At 34.4% G+C, this 21,205-nt stretch overlaps 1 protein-coding gene and 1 pseudogene across 1 annotated transcript; one reads left to right on the top strand and one right to left on the bottom strand.

Moving 5' to 3' along the window:
- The first annotated feature begins 93 nt into the window (after positions 1-93).
- On the top strand, positions 94-19,331 carry LOC139841046 (uncharacterized). Its single transcript, XM_071831280.1, has 9 exons — positions 94-201; positions 2,318-3,208; positions 3,294-3,744; positions 4,079-4,558; positions 17,539-18,077; positions 18,192-18,375; positions 18,490-18,672; positions 18,808-18,929; positions 18,984-19,331. The coding sequence occupies exons 1-9, from the start codon at positions 94-96 to the stop codon at positions 19,329-19,331; spliced, it is 3,306 nt and encodes a 1,101-aa protein (XP_071687381.1).
- Positions 1,921-2,034, bottom strand: LOC139846189 (small nucleolar RNA R71; annotated as a pseudogene).
- Positions 19,332-21,205: the final 1,874 nt, after the last annotated feature.

Raw genomic sequence — 21,205 nt, forward strand, 5'->3', positions numbered from 1 at the left:
TATTTGAGGTTTAGAAAGTTATTTCATGAGGTTTTTATAACGAGTAACGATTTGGGACGAGAACGCGAAAACGGGGGTTAAAAACAAGAAAAAATGAAAAAACTGAAGCCCAGCCGTAAGGAGGAGGCTGGGGGGCGCAAGGAGGTGCCTGATGGGTGCCAAAATATCTTCAGGTGGAAAGCTAACAAAAGGAGGCGGCTGGTTTTTGCGGCTGGACGCATGTAGGCGCCCGGGGAGAGTAATTTGCGGCTGAAACTATTTTTGGATAAAATTTAAGGCCGAATTTGAGGGATTTAATGCTTGGGGGTTACCCTACTTCACCCCTATATAATAGAAACCCTAGGCTACGAATTTATATCATCTTCCATCAGTTTTTAGAGCATCAAACACACAAAAACACCATTAATCATCATCGAATCAAGATTCAAGCTAGGTTTTAAGGAGTGTTCTTCATGCAACTTCAAGAAGCAACCATGATCATCATCACCAACATGCTTGGCTAGTTTCTTTCACTTTATTCCTTCCATGAACAATTAATACATGTATTCTTTTCATTCAAGTTTATGTGGTTTGTAATGTTATGAAACTTATGTCTTTTGAATTGTGGTAGTATAAACCAATTGTTTATTGATCAATGCAAGTATTATTGATTGTGATTATTGCAAGTTGAATTATAGTGATTTAACATTGTGTTCTTGATCCAACTTAGTGTTAATTAGATTAAGGATAAAGACATAGTGTCTAGGTTGCATGATTCAATCCCAAGATAGTTAGAATTGATAAGCCTAAGAAATCTTGTCTATGAGATTTGATCAATACTTGAAAAACATAATGCTTGTTTGAATGAATGCATGTTAGATTGGGATTGTGAAGGGATAAAGACTTCCATCCAATTGATTACAACTTTTTTAATTAGCTCATTGTTTATGCTCTTAAATACTCAAAGTTTACACTTGCTTAGTAATTGTTAATCTAGTCTTTACTTTAGTTAATTTTAGTTAATCACAAACAAACAAATCCTGAAATTGCTTGCTAGTTAACCATAGCTTCCCGTGGAACGAATCCTGCTTACCCTATCTAAAGTAGAGTAATTAGGCTATTTTTGACCGGTCCTTCGACACCGATCAAATTTTGGCGCCGCTGCCGGGGAAGTGTGCGCTTGATTGCAAGATCTTATTTAATTGCTTTCGTGTTTAATTAGAAAAACCATAAAAATTATAAAATCAATAAAAATCCAAAAATAGTGTTTTGTTTATTTTGTTTTTGTCAGTTTTATGCTCGGTGTTCTTGTTTTTGTTGAAGTGCAGGTTAGTGTATGCAAACTCGAAGTTTGGGAGATCAAAATCTTAAGCCTTTAGACCCGGAAATCGAGAAATCTGCAAAAGCTAATCGAAAAGCTACAAGAATCTTAAAGGGTTCGACAGTGGCTTCAGCATCCACTCAACCACATTTAGATCCACAGTTAGAGACATATCCGATTGTTCCACCAAACTCTCCTAAGTCAGAGTCTGACACTGAAGAGGAAGTTTTTAATCAACGAGACGAGATGGCCGAATGACCAAGAGGAGTAGACACCTACTACCAACCGGGTGATTTTGAGGATCATTCACCCATTTTTTATCCTGCACCGGCAGGAGGAAACAACCGACGATTTGAGGTCCGACCTCAACTCATTTCGATCTTGCCAACCTACCGAGGTATGGCTAATGAGGAACCATATAAACACATCACTGAATTTAATGGGATATGTGCTACTAATCAGGTAAACGGTTTCACTGATGATGAGGTACGTCTTCGATTATTTCCTTATTCACTTAAGGATAAGGCAAAAAGATGGTTTCTCTCCTTGCCCGCCCGGAGTATTAATACTTGAGCGGAAATGAAAAAACGATTTTTAGAGGAATTTTACTCCATAAGTAAAACTTCAGACATGCGTACGCAAATAAAATCTTTTAAACAATTACCGGGTGAATTATTTCATGAAGCGTATGAACGTCTGAAGGAGTTACTTAGGGCATGCCCACACCATGAGATACCCAAGTGGGAATTGGTTAAAGTTTTCTATGATAGTTTAGATTCCCAAAATAGGCAGTTTCTTTTGGCGGCTAGTGGTGGGGTATTCTTAACTCGGTCTAGTGATGATGAATGGACGTTCTTCGAACAGTTAAGCAAGGGTTCAAAAACCCAAGCTTCGGTTGATCGTAAACAACCTAGTACCTCCCGAGTGAATCATGTTTCCGATTCGGGTGGTTCATCTAGGAACTTAGAGCAGGAATTTGATGATTTGAAAATGCTTATATTTAACAACCCAAACCAGGGTCTTGCTTGTAATGTTTCGCAAGTTCAGGAAGTATGTGAGATTTGTGGAGATCCTTCTCACTTTGCATATGGATGTAGAAATGGGATTCCACCGGTAAATCAGCACATAGTAGAAGAACAAGTTAACGAGGTTCAGGGACGGAGATATGATCCATACTTCAACACGTATAATCCGGGGTGGAGAAATCATCCTAATTTCAGTTGGAGCAATAACAATGCTATGAATGCTAACCAAGGGAACCAACTTAGACCACAAAACAACTTTCAAAACCAGGATAACTTTCAGAACGAAGGCAACTACCAAAGAAACTATCAAAATCCTTATCCCAACAACCGAAACCAAAACCAAAACAATTATCAAAACCAAGGCCAAAACCAAAACCAAAATCAAAACAGTACTTCAACTAATAAGCCATCTAGCTCGGATGCTAAGATGGATGCGTTCATCTTCGAAATGCGAAAAATGATAGAAGTGCAAAATAAGTCGATTGGTGCATTGGCTAAGGAGATCGGTAATGTAGTGGAAAGTAAGGGAAATAGGGGACCAGGTACAATTCCAAGCTACGCAGTTCTAAATCTAAATCATAAGGATCAGGGAAAAGGGCATAGCATTAACATTGTAGGTACCTTGAGAAGCGGAAAGAAGTATGACAATAAGGTAGGTGAAAAAGAGGTAGTGCAACCAGAGCCAAGTAAGTCTCCTATTGTTCTTGATGAGGAAGAGGTAAGTGAAGTCGATGACCAAGGAGAAGGGGTGAAAAATAAGGACCCAATTGTTAATGAGACCGGGAAACTGGAGACGGAATCAAAATCCGTCCCATTTCCCAAGGCCTTAGAGTCCCCAAACCAGTTCCCTTATGGGAAAAAAGGGACCACAACCAGAGGACATGTGGGAAACATTTAAATAGGTTAAGATAAATTTACCCTTCCTTGATGCTATTAGGCAAGTCCTGTCTTATGCTAAATTTTTAAAGGACCTTTGCACTCAAAAGAGGAAGCAAAGGGCGACTTTACCCAAAAAGGTGGAGCTAACCGAGCACCTAAGTGCAGTTGTTTCGGGTACACTTCCACCTAAGTTTAAGGACCCAGGGACCCCGTTGATAGCTGTGACTGTAGGAAACGTGAATGTGAAAAAGGCATTATTGGACCTAGGAGCTAGCATTAATATTTTACCTTTTTGTCTAGTTGACCGATTTGAATTGGGTTTAATGAAAAGAACTGACATAATTATTCAGCTAGCGGACCAGTCAATCAAAATGCCTAGGGGGATATTAGAAGATGTGATAGTAAAAGTGGAGGATTTCTATTACCCAGTTGACTTTGTTGTTATGGATATTGAACCTAGGAATAGAGATGCCCAACCCACTATAATTTTGGGACGCCCGTTCTTGGCCACCATTAATGCTCACATTAATTTTCGAACGGGTGCTATGGACATATCTTTCGGGAATCACAATATGAGAATTAATATCTTTAATTCTCTTCACACCCCGAATGTCCATGAATGCTATCGGATAGATGTGATTGATGAATTAGTGAAAAAACATACTTCTCACCTAATAACCAATGACCCAGTAGAAATATTTTGCTTAGGTAGAATTAGCAGTAGCAAGTACAATGGATGCTAGGTTGCCACCGTAGACTCATAAATATGAGCCACTACCTAAATCTATTGATACTAATACGAGACCTTCACTAGAGTCACCACCGACTCTTGAGTTAAAACCCTTACCTTCTCATTTGAAGTATGCATTTTTAGGTACTGACGGTACTTTGCCAGTTATTATTGCTTCAAATTTGACAAGTGTGCAGGAAAAAGCCTTGATGGAAGTGCTTCATAAGTACAAGGCTGCAGTAGGGTGGACGATAGCTGATTTGAAAGGGATAAGTCCCTCAGTGTGTATGCATAGGATAGTTACAGATCCGGAGGTTAAACCTGCTCATGATACGCAACGCAGGTTAAACCCGAATATGCAGGAAGTTGTAAAGAAGGAAGTTCTCAAGTGGTTAGATGCAGGGATTATTTTCCCTATTTCAGATAGTCAGTGGGTAAGCCCCACGCAAACAGTGCCAAAGAAAGCTGGGATAACAGTAATGGAAACTGAGGAAGGTGAAAAGATCACAACCCGTCCCGTGATGGGTTGGCGGGTATGTATTGATTACAGGAAGCTGAATGCTGCGACTTCAAAAGATCACTTTCCCTTGCCTTTTATTGATCAAATCATCGAAAAGTTGTCAGGTCAGAAATTTTATTGTTTCTTAGATGGGTATTCGGGATATAATCAAATACCTATTCACCCTAATGACCAAGAAAAAACGACTTTTACTTGTCCTTATGGAACTTATGCTTTTAGACGAATGCCTTTTGGTTTATGTAATGCACCTGCTACTTTTCAAAGGTGTATGATGAGTATTTTCTCAAAGTTAATAGGCGAGTCTTTAGAAATTTTCATGGATGATTTTTCAATATTTGGCAAGTCTTTTGAGTCGTGTTTGAGTATGTTGGAAAAATTTTTAAAGAGGTGTACCGAGACCAACCTTGTCCTTAGTTGAGAAAAGAGCCACTTTATGGTAAGGAAAGGGTGGTTTTGGGACACATTGTGTCTGAACGGGGATTCGAAGTCGATAGTGTGACGACCCGGAAATTTCTGACCAAATTTAAACTTAATTCTTATTTGATTTCGACACGATAAGCAAAGTCTGTAAAGTTGAGTCTCAAAAATTTTGAACTATTTTTATGAATCCATTTGACCTTTGACTTTTCCCGACGACTCACAATACGATTACTTGTAAATAGATATGTATATAATTATTTATATATATATATATATATATATATATATATATATATATATATATATGTAAATAATAAAATGAAATATTATATATTGTAATTGTTAGAATTAATTACGTAAATAATAATAATATATAATAAATATTATTTAGAAAGTATATATACATATAAATAAAGTGTATAGAATATATATTTAGTGATTTCGAAGTTATTTAGTAAACAACGGTAACGCTCAATTGTCATTCAATTGATAGTAAACGAGTTAAAAAGAACTTATGTGATTTTAAAATAAACGATGATCCGAAAATGAGTTTTATAAATTATAGGCTTATTAAAAATATAATAAATAATGAAACACACCAACTAGGTATGACGTCAAGAATTTTAAAATGTTTAAAACAATATAGATATATATATAATTTTTATAAATATAAAATTAACCAATCATTGAATCATATTAAACTAAAATACATTGGGTTTTAGATAACAGATAAAAATTAAATACCAACCCGTGACTACACATTTAATACCCGAGTTTATTTAATTATTACACCGTGTTATATCTATACCCGTGATTAACCAGTAAAACACCCGTGACCTTATCTAATCTATCTATATTCCAGATTCATTTTATCAAACACCCAATTTTTCTCTCAAGAACACCCACTACTATTCATCATCATCATCAATCTTTTATCACTCAAGAACACCTTAAAAACTTGATGGATCATAAAATCGTTTATATATTCGGATTCCTCTCGAAGAGCTCTACACATCCATACCAACAATTTCATGATTTGTGTAAGTTTTAAAAACTCAAATTTTTGGGTTTTCATGTTTTTGTTACATATTAGGGTAGATATAGTGTCTATTGCTCAAGTCTATATGATTATACATGATTGTATGTGTTATATTGCTCGTTTGATGTGTTTATGTTTAATCCCGAATTTGTTTTGTGTGGTTACAGAAACTTGGTTTTCTTGAATGTTAAATATTATGATATACTTAAAATCCTCTCGAAAAATTAATAATTTTAGGCTTTAGATTCGCGTATTTTCATTACCGTATGCTTAAGATATGATTGATTGAAGTTTTTGTGATGAATATGTGATTATGTCAAATTCTGGAAAAATGGACATAGAATTGAATTTTAAACTGATCATAATTGTGTAGAGGATTTAAAAACACTCAAGTTAGACTAGGATATCATGCTATTTGGATTTGTAATACTCCCGTTATGCTTAATTGATCGTATATGAAAAACTGATTTGCTCAGTATTATAAAACTGACTTTTAAATTTATTTGAAGTATGATAGTGATTTAGGACTTTGCATATCTGAAAATTTCATATGTTTTAGTTAACGTTTCATCTAGGCCTTGCATCATTTGGATTTGTGAAGCTTGAGTAATGTGCGTGTCGAAATGGTAACCTGCATTCTGTCCAAATCTGTAACGTATGCACCTATAGTTTTATAGTAAGAGTTGTACACCTTTTGAGACCTTGGCCTTCTGGATTATCGAACTTTGTATGTTATGAGATAAATGTCTAGTTTATTGAAACCTCTGAAACCCGATACATTGTGCACACTAAGGCCGTAGATTTGGTAACTTCTGAATTGAGCTGAAACAGAATGTCCAATTTGATTGAATAAACTGTACCAATTGGCTAAACAAAAGTTTCTCATTTAAGGATATGTGGTAATTTGACTTGTCCTTGAACTAGGACCACTGACCTAGCTTGATTTTCATGTCCCTAGCTCCGGTTATAGCCATTACGAGATTGGTGCGCAGTCAGAAACTGATTTAGCGAACCATAAATGTACCTCTTCTGAAACCCGACTTGTAGACATCGTATGAGGCCCTGGCTGGATTTTTTGGAATCGATTTTGAGTCTACTTTTGATCTGGAGTTTTCCATGTTACCATGTTTTATGTGTTATGAATTATGTCCGATGTTTGTATGACGCGCGTGAAAATTTGTGACAATACGTGTTAACTACAAACTAAACAGGCCAATATGTTTAATTAACTTGAGTTCTGGAAAATGTGGATTTTATATTTGAAAAGTTCATGATTAGTAGTTAAGTTTTCATATAGGTGTTGTATCTTAAAAGTTTCTAGATTTTGAGATAATTGCATGCGAAAATGGACACCCGAACTTGGACCGTCCATTTGGACACTTGACCCGTTTGAGTCTAAAAATGTCAAAATGGATAACGGTCAGTGTAAACAAATCCTATATGTTGATTTAAGTATGCCTGCAAGTTTTGATGCTTTAAAAATGAGTTTTGGGTCTATTTTGGTTTAAAGAGAGATTTATGACCTATTCGGGTCAAACGTGAATAAATTGACCCATATGCATAATTTTGGAAAACGAAAGTCACCAACACATCTAAAATGTCATTTTTGAGCTGTGATACAAATTTGGTTAACTCAGGTCAGCCGAATTCAAATTTGGATAGTTAACCGAAAGTTTTAGCATTTTTAACAAAAGTGTCAAAAATGACTCTCGAGCCTACTTTGCGGACTCATAAGTTGAAATTGGTTAAGTTTGGATAAAAACCATTAATTGATATTGAAAGTATTTACGACAAGCTTTAAAACGATATGTTATATGTATGATTTTGTCAAGACTAAACTGGTCTAAAACGAGTACGAAAATGGAACATCAGGGCTGATCCAATGCTGTTAACAACAGCAAAACTCAGCATTTAGTGTTTTGAAGGACTGTTTTCGCGAGGTCATAACTTTCAAACTGTAACTCCGTCTTTGTCAAATAAACTGTCTATAGAAAGGTGTGATGACATAATTTCCAACGGTCACGACCCAAAGTATTATATCGGATTTGGTGAGACCCGAAATCAGCTATAAAGTTACTACATATACATATATGTAAATAATATTGTTTTTACTAAATAAAAATGTATAACTTAAGTTTGACCTATGTTTGACTATTTGACCAACTTGAGTAATATTATGAGATTGTTGATTGGTGTTGACTATGTTGACTGTGTTTGACTTGCATTTGACTTACATTTGACTTACTTTGACTTTTGTTGACTTTTGCTAAATTTTGCTAAATTTATGAGTAGGACTTGAGCAATAAGACTATACGAACCCTATAGACCGACCTAGCTTATTAGACACTTATTGACCAACATATGTTCTCTAAGTTGGGGTCTACGGTTACTTGCATTCCGATTTTCGGTCACATCTCTGTGATTTATTTCTGAAGTTGTCAGGTGAGTTTCATTTGCCTTTTTACCCTTTATATTTTTGGGCTGAGAATACATGCGCAATTTTTATAAATGATTTACAAAATAGACACAAGTACGTGAAACTACATTCTATGGTTGAATTATCGAAATCGAATATGCCCCTTTTTATTTAGTCTGGTAATCTAAGAATTAGGGAACAGACACCCTAATTGACGCGAATCCTAAAGATAGATCTATCGGGCCCAACAAGCCCTATCCAAAGTACCGGATGCTTTAGTACTTCAAAATTTATATCATGTCCGAAGGAGGATCCCGGAATGATGGGGATATTCTATATGCATATTGTTAATGTCGGTTACCAGGTGTTCAATCCATATGAATGATATTTGTGTCTCTATGCATGGGACGTTTATTTATGAGAATTGGAAATATGAAATCTTGTGGTCTATTAAAATTATGAAATGTTTGTTTATGATAAACTAATGAACTCACCAACCTTTTGGTTGACACTTTAAAGCATGTTTATTCTCAGGTATGAAAGAAATCTTCCGCTGTGCTTTTGCTCATCTTAGAGATATTAATTGGAGTCATTCATGACATATTTCAAAAGACGTTGCATTCGAGTCGTTGAGTTCATCAAGATTATTATTAAGTCAATTATAGTAAGATATATTATGAAATGGTATGCATGTCGTCAACCGTAGATGTAATGAAAGATTGTCTTTTCAAAAATGAATGCAATGTTTGTAAAATGTATTATATAGAGGTCAAGTACCTCGCTATGTAATCAACTGTTGTGAATCGTTCATAATCGATGTGGACTTTGTCCGGATGGATTAGGACGGGTCCTTTCAGTTGGTATCAGAGCGATGGTCTTAGCGAACCAGGTCTACATTAGTGTGTCTAACTGATAAATCGTTAGGATGCAATAGTGAGTCTGGACTTCGACCGTGTCTGCATGTTAAAAGTTTTGCTTATCATTTTTGTCAGAAATCATCTGCTTATCATCCTTAGGAAATTACTTGCTTATCATTCTTAGTCTAGACACATCTTACTGCAATGATTGCATGAATATTGTATAGACCAAAAAAAAAAATTCATATCTTAACGTATCTGCTACTTCATATCTTAGCGTACCTGTTATTGTTATCTTTGCCTGACAGCTTCCGTAGATTCCTCCGTAACTTATGGGATTTTAGTATTATATATGCATATGTAAATTATGTATTGTAGGGTACTAATCTACATCCTATAATCTAATTCTTCTCGAAAATCCTTCATCTGATCGTACGGGATGAATCCTTCAACCAGTTCGAGTCCCTCGAATTCCGATAACTATTCTGATAGTTATTCCGACAGCTATTCCGACGTGGACGTTCACCTAAGCTCCAAAAGCAGCATCACCAGAATGAATCAACCAACCAACCATCCCCAATTCATATGATGAGTTCGTAGTCTACTTAATCATTGGAGACAAGAAGAATCGATCTCTTTCACCCACCATATTGTTCGCTGGGCGAAGAACTTGAAACATTCACTGGCAAACCAATCTGAAACACCATCTTCACCCTCATTTTCAGAGTAGCTCGACATGATTATATTCTATCCACAATTTGAAACCTTACTCATCTGCTCGTTCCGACCGACAATTATTCCGGAGTAATACAAGAATTCAACGAACTTCAAGATCGAGTAATCAATTTGGAGAATATGGTGCAAAACGTACCAGCTTCAACAACATCACCGGCATCAACAGTATCACCAACAACACAAGTTTCAACATCACATGCCCCAATATCTCATCCTGTACCTCGAGCATAATCATCATTCTACGAATCATTCTACATTATTTATCTTCGTTCGACATGGTGATTATATAATCTTTAATATTTTAAGAGATTATATATTCATATTCTAACGGTAAATCAAATAAGTCTAATATCATATTGACCCATTAAATTCATGATTACATCTGAAGAAAATATATATGTAAGTATATTTTCATAAAGATTGTAATTAAAATTCTTTTGTACAAACTAATAATGGTGAAAATATTTCAATGGGTAGGTAATACCCGAGGAATATTTAAATTTCACATTAATAAGTTACACTGTACATTCTTTAAATCTGATTCAACAGTCATTTACTATTCTACTTACATCCACCGATATACGTATCCGTTCACCACAGAATAACCATTTTCATTCAATTTCATATTTGAATTTTGATCTATCAGAATCCAACAAGTGGCATAATGAAGAAAACATTGGACAAAATAAAATTTATTAGAAACAAACAAATTAACTATGAGAATATTGTTAAGAATCCACGCTAACAAAATCCTAGCTAACTGTTCCTAGCTAACTGACTACATTTTATTTATCGCAATTTTAATTCTCGCAATTTTATTTATCGTCATTTAATTTCTGTTATTTATTTTACGCACTTTAAATATCGGGACACGTATACAAGGTTTTGACATATCATATCGACGCATCTATATATATTATTTAGAATAACCATAGACACTCTATATGCAGTAATGATCGAGTTCTCTAAACAGGGTTGAGGTTGATTCTACAATAATATATATAGTTTGAGTTGTGATCGAGTCCGAGACATATACGGGTCACGACACGTATTAATAAATTCGAATATTATATATTAAACTTTGTATGAATTATTGGACTGTCAACTGTGGACTATCGACTGTGGACTAATAAGATTGGACAATTAAAATGAATTAAAATATTGATTATAATATATGAAACTAAACAATTCTTCAAGTTTGCCACTTGATTTCATCTTAAACCTCATTTGTATCTTGACGATTACAATCCGCGTTCAAACCTTTCATGATTCTTGAAAACTCCTCAATTGAGAGGATGAACCAACCGCACTTCATCTACAGAAGGAAAGATTTATGCATATAGTAGTATACCTGAAAAACTCTCGGAAACTAAATAAACGTTTAACGCGTAGCTGTGCTAATTCCTTTAGCGTTATTATTACCGAAAATAACTTTGCAATCTCTTTCCAAATTAGCCAATTTTGTCACAGCTCCAACAAGTCAACTTCAATTTTTCGTTCGAAACAACCTAATTATAACCTCGATATATATGCGTGCTCTTTTATTGTTATCGGGGAACCTTTCATATTCCATCATATTACCATCAGCGTTTAATCATCTAAAACACAGTTCTCCTGAAACCACCTCAAATTGATAACCGATGATTCAGATATCGTAGCATTAAATGCAAAGGAAACAGAAAAATGGTAGATGGTCTAAACGGCTAAAAGTTTGATGATAAAGAAAGGAGTGTTAGGAACGCTCGATAGAAAATTTGGTACAGAAAAACAGATTGAGTTAACCATGAAGGAGACCAATGACAAATACAAGGACCAACCCCTATATTCAAAGAATCCAAGTAATTCTGGATCCGATGAAATCTTTAAAGAATATCTTGCTCCGAAGTCATGTTAAAATCTTGCGGAAAATTTTTCTTCATCAACCTTCGAACTTAGAAATTCCAAAATATCATCATAAATATCTTCGATATTTCTGAGGATATTTTCATAAATATTCTTGTCCGAAATTATCTACCTCTTCGTGTTTTCTGTATTTCATTATATTGAAAACTTCTGTAAAATCTAAGTATAAATTATGAATGAATTGTGGAGAAGTGTTGGGAATTGAAGCATGAGTTAGTATAATATAATGACGCTTGGCCAACGTGATTATATTACAGTAAGTCATGCAAGGTTTCTAATGAAACGTGATGATGGTTCACAGTAGATCACACCCTCATCATGTGCCATGTTACATAACTCTTTCATTCTACTTAACTTCTGAACATATCAAGAAAATGTATTCTTGATGGTTCTATCTTCCGTGATGTTGATAAATTTGAAAATCAAATCGTGCTATTACGATTTCCTTCTTAAAACATTAACCATTTTCATTCAAAACTCCATACCCATGAATTCTGGACCATTACTTGAGGTACTTAATGGATAGAAGAGAAAACAGAGCATAAAGCTTCGAAGTGTAAATAGGAGTATAAATCGCAGCAAATAAGAGAAAGCATTATCTGTGGATGGCAATGATTATAGGAGACAGAAGCAAGGGGCTTCGAAATATAAGGGAAGATATAAAACCCAATAACAACACAGAAATTACAAACCGTGTATATTAATACGAATAACAATATAAAGACACGGTATAATTAAGAATAGTATCACCCCAAGGGAGATGTTGAAGAACACAGATTCCTCCGGTGAAAGTTGGAAAAGGAGAATGATTGTTGCGATAGTAAGGATGAGGATAAGAGTCAGAACTGGATTAAGCATTTTCACAATCGTTTGGATGTATGAACTAAGAAAGAAAGTATAGGAATGATGAGAATAATGAAACGGAAGAATTTAATTTATAATGGAAATATTAGACAGAGCAATCGAGGCAGATCATCACATTTAATTAAAGAGATCCTAATTTCCTCTTTTACCGAAAAATCAGATCTTATAGATTTCATAGATTTTCTTAAAATCCCTTGAATCCCGGAATTCAACCAAGACAACGTCAAAAGTAAAGAAGCACCTTATTTTCTAAATTTAATCGTGACTACATCAAAAGTTAAATCTCTATCCAATCATTTGTGATAGCTTCATTCGTGCTCTTCGAATAATCGAATTGTTTTACCCATCACTCAAAGATGATAAAACTCTATTTATCAACTCATATTCATCATGAAAACATTTTTATTATTAGCCATGACCACCTCACTCAAATTTCGGGACGAAATTTCTTTAACGGGTAGGTACTGTGACGACCCGGAAATTTCCGACCAAATTTAAACTTAATTCTTATTTGATTTCGACACGATAAGCAAAGTCTGTAAAGTTGAGTCTCAAAAATTTTGAACTATTTTTATGAATCCATTTGACCTTTGACTTTTCCCGACGACTCACAATACGATTACTTGTAAATAGATATGTATATAATTATATATATATATATATATATATATATATATATATATATATATATATATGTAAATAATAAAATGAAATATTATATATTGTAATTGTTAGAATTAATTACGTAAATAATAATAATATATAATAAATATTATTTAGAAAGTATATATACATATAAATAAAGTGTATAGAATATATATTTAGTGATTTCGAAGTTATTTAGTAAACAACGGTAACGCTCAATTGTCATTCAATTGATAGTAAACGAGTTAAAAAGAACTTATGTGATTTTAAAATAAACGATGATCCGAAAATGAGTTTTATAAATTATAGGCTTATTAAAAATATAATAAATAATGAAACACACCAACTAGGTATGACGTCAAGAATTTTAAAATGTTTAAAACAATATAGATATATATATAATTTTTATAAATATAAAATTAACCAATCATTGAATCATATTAAACTAAAATACATTGGGTTTTAGATAACAGATAAAAATTAAATACCAACCCGTGACTACACATTTAATACCCGAGTTTATTTAATTATTACACCGTGTTATATCTATACCCGTGATTAACCAGTAAAACACCCGTGACCTTATCTAATCTATCTATATTCCAGATTCATTTTATCAAACACCCAATTTTTCTCTCAAGAACACCCACTACTATTCATCATCATCATCAATCTTTTATCACTCAAGAACACCTTAAAAACTTGATGGATCATAAAATCGTTTATATATTCGGATTCCTCTCGAAGAGCTCTACACATCCATACCAACAATTTCATGATTTGTGTAAGTTTTAAAAACTCAAATTTTTGGGTTTTCATGTTTTTGTTACATATTAGGGTAGATATAGTGTCTATTGCTCAAGTCTATATGATTATACATGATTGTATGTGTTATATTGCTCGTTTGATGTGTTTATGTTTAATCCCGAATTTGTTTTGTGTGGTTACAGAAACTTGGTTTTCTTGAATGTTAAATATTATGATATAATTAAAATCCTCTCGAAAAATTAATAATTTTAGGCTTTAGATTCGCGTATTTTCATTACCGTATGCTTAAGATATGATTGATTGAAGTTTTTGTGATGAATATGTGATTATGTAAAATTCTGGAAAAATGGACATAGAATTGAATTTTAAACTGATCATAATTGTGTATAGGATTTAAAAACACTCAAGTTAGACTAGGATATCATGCTATTTGGATTTGTAATACTCCCGTTATGCTTAATTGATCGTATATGAAAAACTGATTTGCTCAGTATTATAAAACTGACTTTTAAATTTATTTGAAGTATGATAGTGATTTAGGACTTTGCATATCTGAAAATTTCATATGTTGTAGTTAACGTTTCATCTAGGCCTTGCATCATTTGGATTTGTGAAGCTTGAGTAATGTGCGTGTCGAAATGGTAACCTGCATTCTGTCCAAATCTGTAACGTATGCACCTATAGTTTTATAGTAAGAGTTGTACACCTTTTGAGACCTTGGCCTTCTGGATTATCGAACTTTGTATGTTATGAGATAAATGTCTAGTTTATTGAAACCTCTGAAACCCGATACATTGTGCACACTAAGGCCGTATATTTGGTAACTTCTGAATTGAGCTGAAACAGAATGTCCAATTTGATTGAATAAACTGTGCCAATTGGCTAAACAAAAGTTTCTCATTTAAGGATATGTGGTAATTTGACTTGTCCTTGAACTAGGACCACTGACCTAGCTTGATTTTCATGTCCCTAGCTCCGGTTATAGCCATTACGAGATTGGTGCGCAGTCAGAAACTGATTTAGCGAACCATAAATGTACCTCTTCTGAAACCCGACTTGTAGACATTGTATGAGGCCCTGGATGGATTTTTTGGAATCGATTTTGAGTCTACTTTTGATCTGGAGTTTTCCATGTTACCATGTTTTATGTGTTATGAATTATGTCCGATGTTTGTATGACGCGCGTGAAAATTTGTGACAATACGTGTTAACTACAAACTAAACAGGCCAATATGTTTAATTAACTTGAGTTATGGAAAATGTGGATTTTATATTTGAAAATTTCATGATTAGTAGTTAAGTTTTCATATAGGTGTTGTATCTTAAAAGTTTCTAGATTTTGAGATAATTGCATGCGAAAATGGACACCCGAACTTGGACCGTCCATTTGGACACTTGACCCGTTTGAGTCTAAAAATGTCAAAATGGATAACGGTCAGCGTAAACAAATCCTATATGTTGATTTAAGTATGCCTGCAAGTTTTGGTGCTTTAAAAATGAGTTTTGGGTCTATTTTGGTTTAAAGAGAGATTTATGACCTATTCGGGTCAAACGTGAATAAATTGACCCATATGCATAATTTTGGAAAACGAAAGTCACCAACACATCTAAAATGTCATTTTTGAGCTGTGATACAAATTTGGTTAACTCAGGTCAGCCGAATTCAAATTTGGATAGTTAACCGAAAGTTTTAGCATTTTTAACAAAAGTGTCAAAAATGACTCTCGAGCCTACTTTGCGGACTCATAAGTTGAAATTGGTTAAGTTTGGATAAAAACCATTAATTGATATTGAAAGTATTTACGACAAGCTTTAAAACGATATGTTATATGTATTATTTTGTCGAGACTAAACTGGTCTAAAACGAGTACGAAAATGGAACATCAGGGCTGATCCAATGCTGTTAACAACAGCAAAACTCAGCATTTAGTGTTTTGAAGGACTGTTTTCGCGAGGTCATAACTTTCAAACTGTAACTCCGTCTTTGTCAAATAAACTGTCTATAGAAAGGTGTGATGACATACTTTCCAACGGTCACGACCCAAAGTATTATATCGGATTTGGTGGGACCCGAAATCAGCTGTAAAGTTACTACATATACATATATGTAAATAATATTGTTTTTACTAAATAAAAATGTATAACTTAAGTTTGACCTATGTTTGACTATTTGACCAACTTGAGTAATATTATGAGATTGTTGACTGGTGTTGACTATGTTGACTGTGTTTGACTTGCATTTGACTTACATTTGACTTACTTTGACTTTTGTTGACTTTTGCTAAATTTTGCTAAATTTATGAGTAGGACTTGAGCAATAAGACTATACGAACCCTATAGACCGACCTAGCTTATTAGACACTTATTGACCAACATATGTTCTCTAGGTTGGGGTCTACGGTTACTTGCATTCCGATTTTCGGTCACATCTCTGTGATTTATTTCTGAAGTTGTCAGGTGAGTTTCATTTGCCTTTTTACCCTTTATATTTTTGGGCTGAGAATACATGCGCAATTTTTATAAATGATTTACAAAATAGACACAAGTACGTGAAACTACATTCTATGGTTGAATTATCCAAATCGAATATGCCCCTTTTTATTTAGTCTGGTAATCTAAGAATTAGGGAACAGACACCCTAATTGACGCGAATCCTAAAGATAGATCTATCGGGCCCAACAAGCCCCATCCAAAGTACCGGATGCTTTAGTACTTCAAAATTTATATCATGTCCGAAGGAGGATCCCGGAATGATGGGGATATTCTATATGCATATTGTTAATGTCGGTTACCAGGTGTTCAATCTATATGAATGATATTTTTGTCTCTATGCATGGGACGTTTATTTATGAGAATTGGAAATATGAAATCTTGTGGTCTATTAAAATTATGAAATGTTTGTTTATGATAAACTAATGAACTCGCCAACCTTTTGGTTGACACTTTAAAGCATGTTTATTCTCAGGTATGAAAGAAATCTTCCGCTGTGCTTTTGCTCATCTTAGAGATATTAATTGGAGTCATTCATGACATATTTCAAAAGACGTTGCATTCGAGTCGTTGAGTTCATCAAGATTATTATTAAGTCAATTATAGTAAGATATATTATGAAATGGTATGCATGTCGTCAACCGTAGATGTAATGAAAGATTGTCTTTTCAAAAATGAATGCAATGTTTGTAAAATGTATTATATAGAGGTCAAGTACCTCGCGATGTAATCAACTGTTGTGAATCGTTCATAATCGATGTGGAATTTGTCCGGATGGATTAGGACGGGTCCTTTCAGATAGGGCAAAAGTGCAACTTATTTCCACATTACCTCCACCAACCAATGTTAAGGGGGTAAGATCGTTTTTGGGACATGCGGGATTCTATCGTAGGTTTATCAAAGATTTTAGCGTTATTTCTAAACCATTGTGTAATATGTTATTAAAAGACGCACCTTTTGACTTTAATGACCAATGTAAGGAGGCCTTTAACACCCTTAAGCATAAGTTGAACGAAGCACCCATTTTGCAATCACCCGATTGGACCAAACCATTTGAAATTATGTGCGACGCTGGTGATTTTACGGCTGGGGCTGTTTTGGGTCAAAGAGTTGATAGGAAACCGGTTGTTATCTATTATGCTAGTAAGACATTCTCGGATGCCCAGGTGAACTATACCACAACCGAGAAAGAATTATTAGCAGTAGTGTTTGCCTTAGACAAATTTAGATCGTATTTGTGGGGGTCTAAGGTAGTTGTCTTTTCAGACCATAGTGCCCTAAGGCACTTGCTTGAGAAGAAAGAGTCTAAGCCTAGATTGATTAGCTGGATTTTGTTGCTACAAGAGTTTGATTTGGAAATAAGGGATAAAAAGGGTATAGAGAATGTGGTAGCCGACCATTTACCTAGGATACCCCCGCCACCGTTTGACCCTACTAAACCGATCCAGGAGAATTTCCTGGATGAGTGTTTGTTTAGTGTTGTACAGGTACCTTGGTTCACGCATATTGTTAACTATTTGGTTACTAACAAGATACCAGAACATTGGAACAAGCACAAGCGGGGTTACTTTTAATCGCATGTTAAGCATTATATTTGGGAGGACCCAGTTCTTTGCCGAATTGGACCCGATCAAATCATAAGAAGATGTGTGGCGGAAGATGAGCATAAGGACATTCTAGCTCATTGTCATACTTTTGCATGTGGAGGACACTACGGAGTCAAGAAAACCGGGTACAAAGTACTCGACTCAGGTTTCTTTTGGCCTACTATTTTTAAAGACGCATGTGAGTATGTTAAAAATTGTGCTAGGTGTCAAAGGATGGGGGGAATCTATAAGCGTAATGAAATGCCCATGAACCCAATTTTGGTTTGTGAAATCTTTAATGTTTGGGGCATAGATTTTATGGGACCCTTTCCACCTTCTTTTGGGTTTGAGTATATACTAGTACCCGTTGATTATGTCTTCAAGTGGGTGGAGGCTGAAGCTACTCGGACCAATGACCACAAAGTTGTCCTAAAGTTTGTTAAGAAAAATATTTTTTGTCGTCATGGTGTACCTAAGGCCATAATTAGTGATGGAGGTTCGCACTTTAAGAACTCGCATTTTGCTAAACTTTTAAGGGATTATGGGGTAAATCATCTAATTGCTACGCCTTACCATCCCCAAACAAGTGGGTAAGTGGAAGTATCTAATAGGGAATTAAAAAGGATTTTAGAAAAAACCGTAAATCTTAATCGCAAAGATTGGTCTTTAAGACTAGACGATGCGCTTTGGGCTTACCGGACAGCTTATAAAACCCCTATTGGTACTTCACCTTATCAACTTGTTTATGGGAAGGTATGTCACTTACCTGTTGAAATTGAGCATCGTGCAGAATGAGCTATTAAACAGGTGAACATGAACATGAACATGGATGAGGCAGGAAAAGCAAGAAAGTTAGACCTATCGACGCTGGATGAGTTGAGAGGCGATGCTTATGAAAGTTCAAAAATTTACAAAGAGAAAACGAAAGCATTTCATGATAAGCAAATCGTAAGGCGGACGTTTGAAGTGGGGCAAAGTGTGTGGTTGTTTAATTCAAGGCTAAAGTTATTTGCGGGTAAGTTGAGAAGTAAGTGGAATGGTCCCTATGTGGTTACCAAGGTTACTCCGTATGGGGCAATTGAAATAAAAGATCCAAAAGGTGGGGAACCGTTCTTAGTTAATGGGCAACGATTGAAAATTGCTTCCGGTTTGTAGCTTGATGATGTTAGGGTAGTTGAAACAATTCGGTTTAAACCCATGAAAGTCCATTAACTTAGAACAATTCAGGTGAATGAATCAAAGAATTATGTTAGTAAAGAGAACATTGATGCGTGGCTTGATCAAAATGTTACTATTAGTTGTATGCTGATGTGAAGCGAGGGGTATATAAAATAGTATTATTTTTAGTGCGAAAATACTATTAAATACGATACAATTTTACACAAGATATTTATTTATTTATAGAATGGATATACTTAAACCTTGCTACAACACTTATAGGCAGTGTACCTAATCGTATAGTAGTGTAGTTTTTAGTAAGTCCGGTTCGTTCCACAGGGAAATCTTTAAACAAAGCTCAACGCTATATTAGTTTACTTTTATTAAAATACAAATATATATAAGTAATATTATTATTATAAAGAGGGGTTTTTACCGTTTAATGACCGGTTTGTCGATTTTAAAACTTTAGTCGCAGTTAAAACCTAATGTAAAATATTAAATAAATACAAGACTTAAATTAAAGCGTAAAGTAAATAACGATAATGAAATTGCGAATAATAAAAATGCGATAAAATAAAATTGCGATAATTAAAAAGTACGATAATTAAAAGTGCGATAAAATAAAATAAATAAAAGTGCGATAATTAGAAGTGCAATTAAATATAAAATAAAGGAAATTAAATATGAAATAAAAGAATTATGCTTATTTAAACTTCCGTAATCATGATGTTTGACGTGTTGATTTTAATTATATGCTCATGGGTTAATTGTCCTTTGTCCTGGATTATTCAATATGTCCGTTTGGTTTTTGTCCATAACAGTCCATCAGTCATAAATATAAAATGCAAGTGTCCTTGTCAAATTATTATTATACCCGAAGTTAAATATTCCAACTAATTGGGGATTCGAATTGTAACAAGGTTTTAATACTTTGTTTAATGAATACACCAGGTTATCGACTGCGTGTAAACCAAGGTTTTACTACTTTGTTAACAATTACACCAATTACCCTTGAATGTAATTTCACCCCTGTTTTGATTATTCTAGTGGCTATTAATCCATTCCCGTGTCCGGTTAAATGAACGATTATTCGTACATATAAATACCCCGCCCATCGTGTCCGATCGAGTGTATATGGTAATTTATAGGGACGCCCAATTGTAAATCTTTATATTAACATTAACAAACTTTCATTTAGTTAAACAAATATAAAGCCCATTAATAGCCCATAGTCTAGTTTCCACAAGTGTCGTTCTTTTATCCAAACCCCAATTATGGTACAAAGCCCAATTACCCAATTTTAGTAATTAGCCCAACATCATGATTACTTTGTTTTAAATAAGCATAATAATAACTTAGCTACGAGACATTAATGTAAAAAGGTTGAACATAACTTACAATGATTAAAAATAGCGTAGCGTTACACGGACAGAATTTCGACTTACACCCTTACAACATTCGCTAACATACCCTTATTATTAGGATTTAAAATTAAAATTAAAATTAAAATATAAATTATATATATATATATCGTATATATTGAGAGAGATATATTATGTCTTTAAAACTCGGCAGAAAACTGGCTTTATATAGGACCTGACCAACATTTTCACTCCATGCGACTCGCATGGATTTGTGCCTCTGGCCATGCGAGTCGCATGGCCACCCTGGATCCAGCCAAATTGATTTGTTTTCTTCTTGCCGACGTAATATAATAATAATAATATATATAATATATAATTATATATAATTATATATATATTATATTATATTCTTGTGCATAGTAGACTAGATATTTTTGGTCCGTTGCGTCGGGCGTTTCTTCTTGGCTCAGGTCCCGGTTCCGGATTTTCGGACGTCCTCGCGTA

Source organism: Rutidosis leptorrhynchoides, chromosome 4, assembly GCF_046630445.1.
Source record: "Rutidosis leptorrhynchoides isolate AG116_Rl617_1_P2 chromosome 4, CSIRO_AGI_Rlap_v1, whole genome shotgun sequence".
NCBI classification, from domain to species: domain Eukaryota; kingdom Viridiplantae; phylum Streptophyta; class Magnoliopsida; order Asterales; family Asteraceae; genus Rutidosis; species Rutidosis leptorrhynchoides.